Source organism: Sabethes cyaneus, chromosome 1 (assembly GCF_943734655.1).
Source record: "Sabethes cyaneus chromosome 1, idSabCyanKW18_F2, whole genome shotgun sequence".
Taxonomy (NCBI): Eukaryota; Metazoa; Arthropoda; class Insecta; order Diptera; family Culicidae; genus Sabethes; species Sabethes cyaneus.
In genome coordinates, this window is record NC_071353.1 from 118,888,930 (window position 1) to 118,891,250 (window position 2,321).

A 2,321-nucleotide genomic window follows, 5' to 3' on the forward strand; every position below is an offset into this window, starting at 1 on the left:
TAGTATTTACTCACCTGGAACAAGTTTTTTAAAGAGTTTTCATAAAATAGCATAATATTAGCTTTACAAAAGAAAAAATAATTTAGCTAACAGTTTTATATGGTTTATCTCGGTAACAAAGGTAAATGTTATTTAACTCTTATTTTGAAATTATTATATGAAATTATGAAATTATTTAAAAAAGAATATGCATAGGTAATGCACTTCATAATAACAAAGAATACTGATAGAAGAATAACGAAAAATTATATTACGAACATTCGTAACATTTTGCTTCATTCGACTCGAAGCAAAAATCATGGAACCATTTTCCGCACTCGAAGCAGGACATCCATCCAGTCCCATCATTGGAATCTGAAAAAACTTCGCCACATTTGTCACAGAGTGTGTCTTCTTCGATCGGTGATGTCTTCAAACCTTTAGATTTCCTTGACCTGGGTTTGCGGGCTTTCTTAATATTTTGGATCTCTTTTGATGCTCTAGCTTTTTTCAAATCTGCCATGTACTCATCAGAAGTTATTTCAGATGATTTCTCAGCCACACGCTTTCTCTTCGAGATACGAGGACCTTTCAGTTTAGGTAGTGGTTTGACACAGGAAGGCGACACTTTAAACGACCCATCAAGTGAACTGCAACTGCAATTATCGAACTGTGATTCCATTGAATTCTTGTTGGCTTGCTTTGACGTGGAAGGCTGAGGGTCAGACGGAATAATCTTCGGCTCAGGGATAATTATTGGTTCGGGTGTACTCTTGGGCCCTAAGTCGACATCCTGATCGGTAACATGTGACGGTGCATATTCCTCGTCACCAAAAATTTTCGGATCAAATGGAACAATTCCAGTCTTATAAAATCCGCTTCTGGCAGTTTCTGTTGTAGACGCTTTGGTGAAAGCCTGACACAACAGTTCGGCAATGTCGTATTGCCCAACAGTGCGTCCAGGGTTGTTCCACATAAACTTCTCAACCGCATCAGCATAAAAATTTTTGAAAGGAGCCATAAATGCAACATCTAAAGGTTGCAGTTTATGGCTGCAGTGTGGTGGCAACACTACAACAGTCACGTGGTTTGCCCGAGCCTTTTCAGAGAACATCAAATTCTTCGTGTGCGAAGAATGCCCATCTATTATTAATAGCACAGGAGAGTCCTCCGACGGACGAGTATACTTCAAAAAATGGTCAAACCAAATATTGAAAAGCTCGACTGTCATGTAACCGCTGGGATTACACGAAAACTCTGTTCCCACGGGGGCTCCTTTCTTCAGCGCTTCATGCATGCGTACCCTCGGAAAAATCAGGAATGGAGGAAGATGATGTCCGGCTGCTGACATACACAGAACCGCTGTGATTGTTTCACCTCTTTCCGCAGATGTTATTGATCCAACCTGGTTTTTTCCCTTCAGGGCCGCGATTCTCCTCTTCTTAGGTGGTACCTTAAAGAAAATTTGAACGTGGGCCACTAAAACTTTTGATTATAAGGGAAGCAAGTACAGACCGCTGTTTTATCGGCATTGTATATTCTTGTCGGTTCAAACCGTGTATGTTGCATGATGGCTTTCAAGAGATCGAAATATTTTGTAACAGATGGTTTGTTGAAGCCACGCGCTCTGGCAGCTGATGTGGCTTCGGGCTTCCGGAACGAAATCTTCGGATTGCGCAGTAAAAATCCATTTAACCAGTCCTGACCCGCCATTCGCAAGGCCTTATTAAAAGGATGAGGTAAGTTGTTCCGCTCAGCCAACTCAAATGCCAGTTCTTTGACGTCACGCATACTGAGTCCATAGAACCGCTCCTCCAGTTGCAGCAAATGCTGAACAAGTTCCTCTTCCTGAACAGCATTAAAAACCGGGACTTTGGATCCAAGCCTCATGGTTGGCGTATCGTTACGTCCTTTTATCTGCCGTCGAAGGGTTGTTCTAGGAATTCCGAATGTGGTCGATGCTGTCCTGATGGACATACCTTTATTTATGGCTAATTTGGCTTGATTTATCTGGTCCACCGTCCACTTCATTCGCGATGTTGTTCTAATATACTTTCGAGGCATCTGCGCAAACAAAAACAAGCATCACACAGGAAAATATTCGAGCGTTATTAGCACTACAACGTATGGCCCTTTTACCCCGTGAAAAATGGCCCGTCTTACCCCTAGCTAACAATTTTTACCATTTTGCATTTTTCACCAAAGCCGTTCTATTTTACATACCTTTTTCGACACACATAGAACAGGAATCGTTTCACAAACGTCAGCGATACGGACAAACGGCGAAATACTGCGTTATTTTGCAAAAATCCCTTAAATTTGTTGGTGCTAAAATTAGATTA

The 2,321-nt window shown here is 41.4% G+C and overlaps 1 protein-coding gene across 1 annotated transcript; it reads right to left on the bottom strand.

The window, feature by feature from the left end:
* Positions 1-250: 250 nt before the first annotated feature.
* Positions 251-1,869, bottom strand: LOC128746164 (uncharacterized). Its single transcript, XM_053843209.1, has 2 exons — positions 1,495-1,869; positions 251-1,432 (listed from the first exon to the last, which is right to left on the bottom strand). The coding sequence occupies exons 1-2, from the start codon at positions 1,867-1,869 to the stop codon at positions 251-253; spliced, it is 1,557 nt and encodes a 518-aa protein (XP_053699184.1).
* Positions 1,870-2,321: the final 452 nt, after the last annotated feature.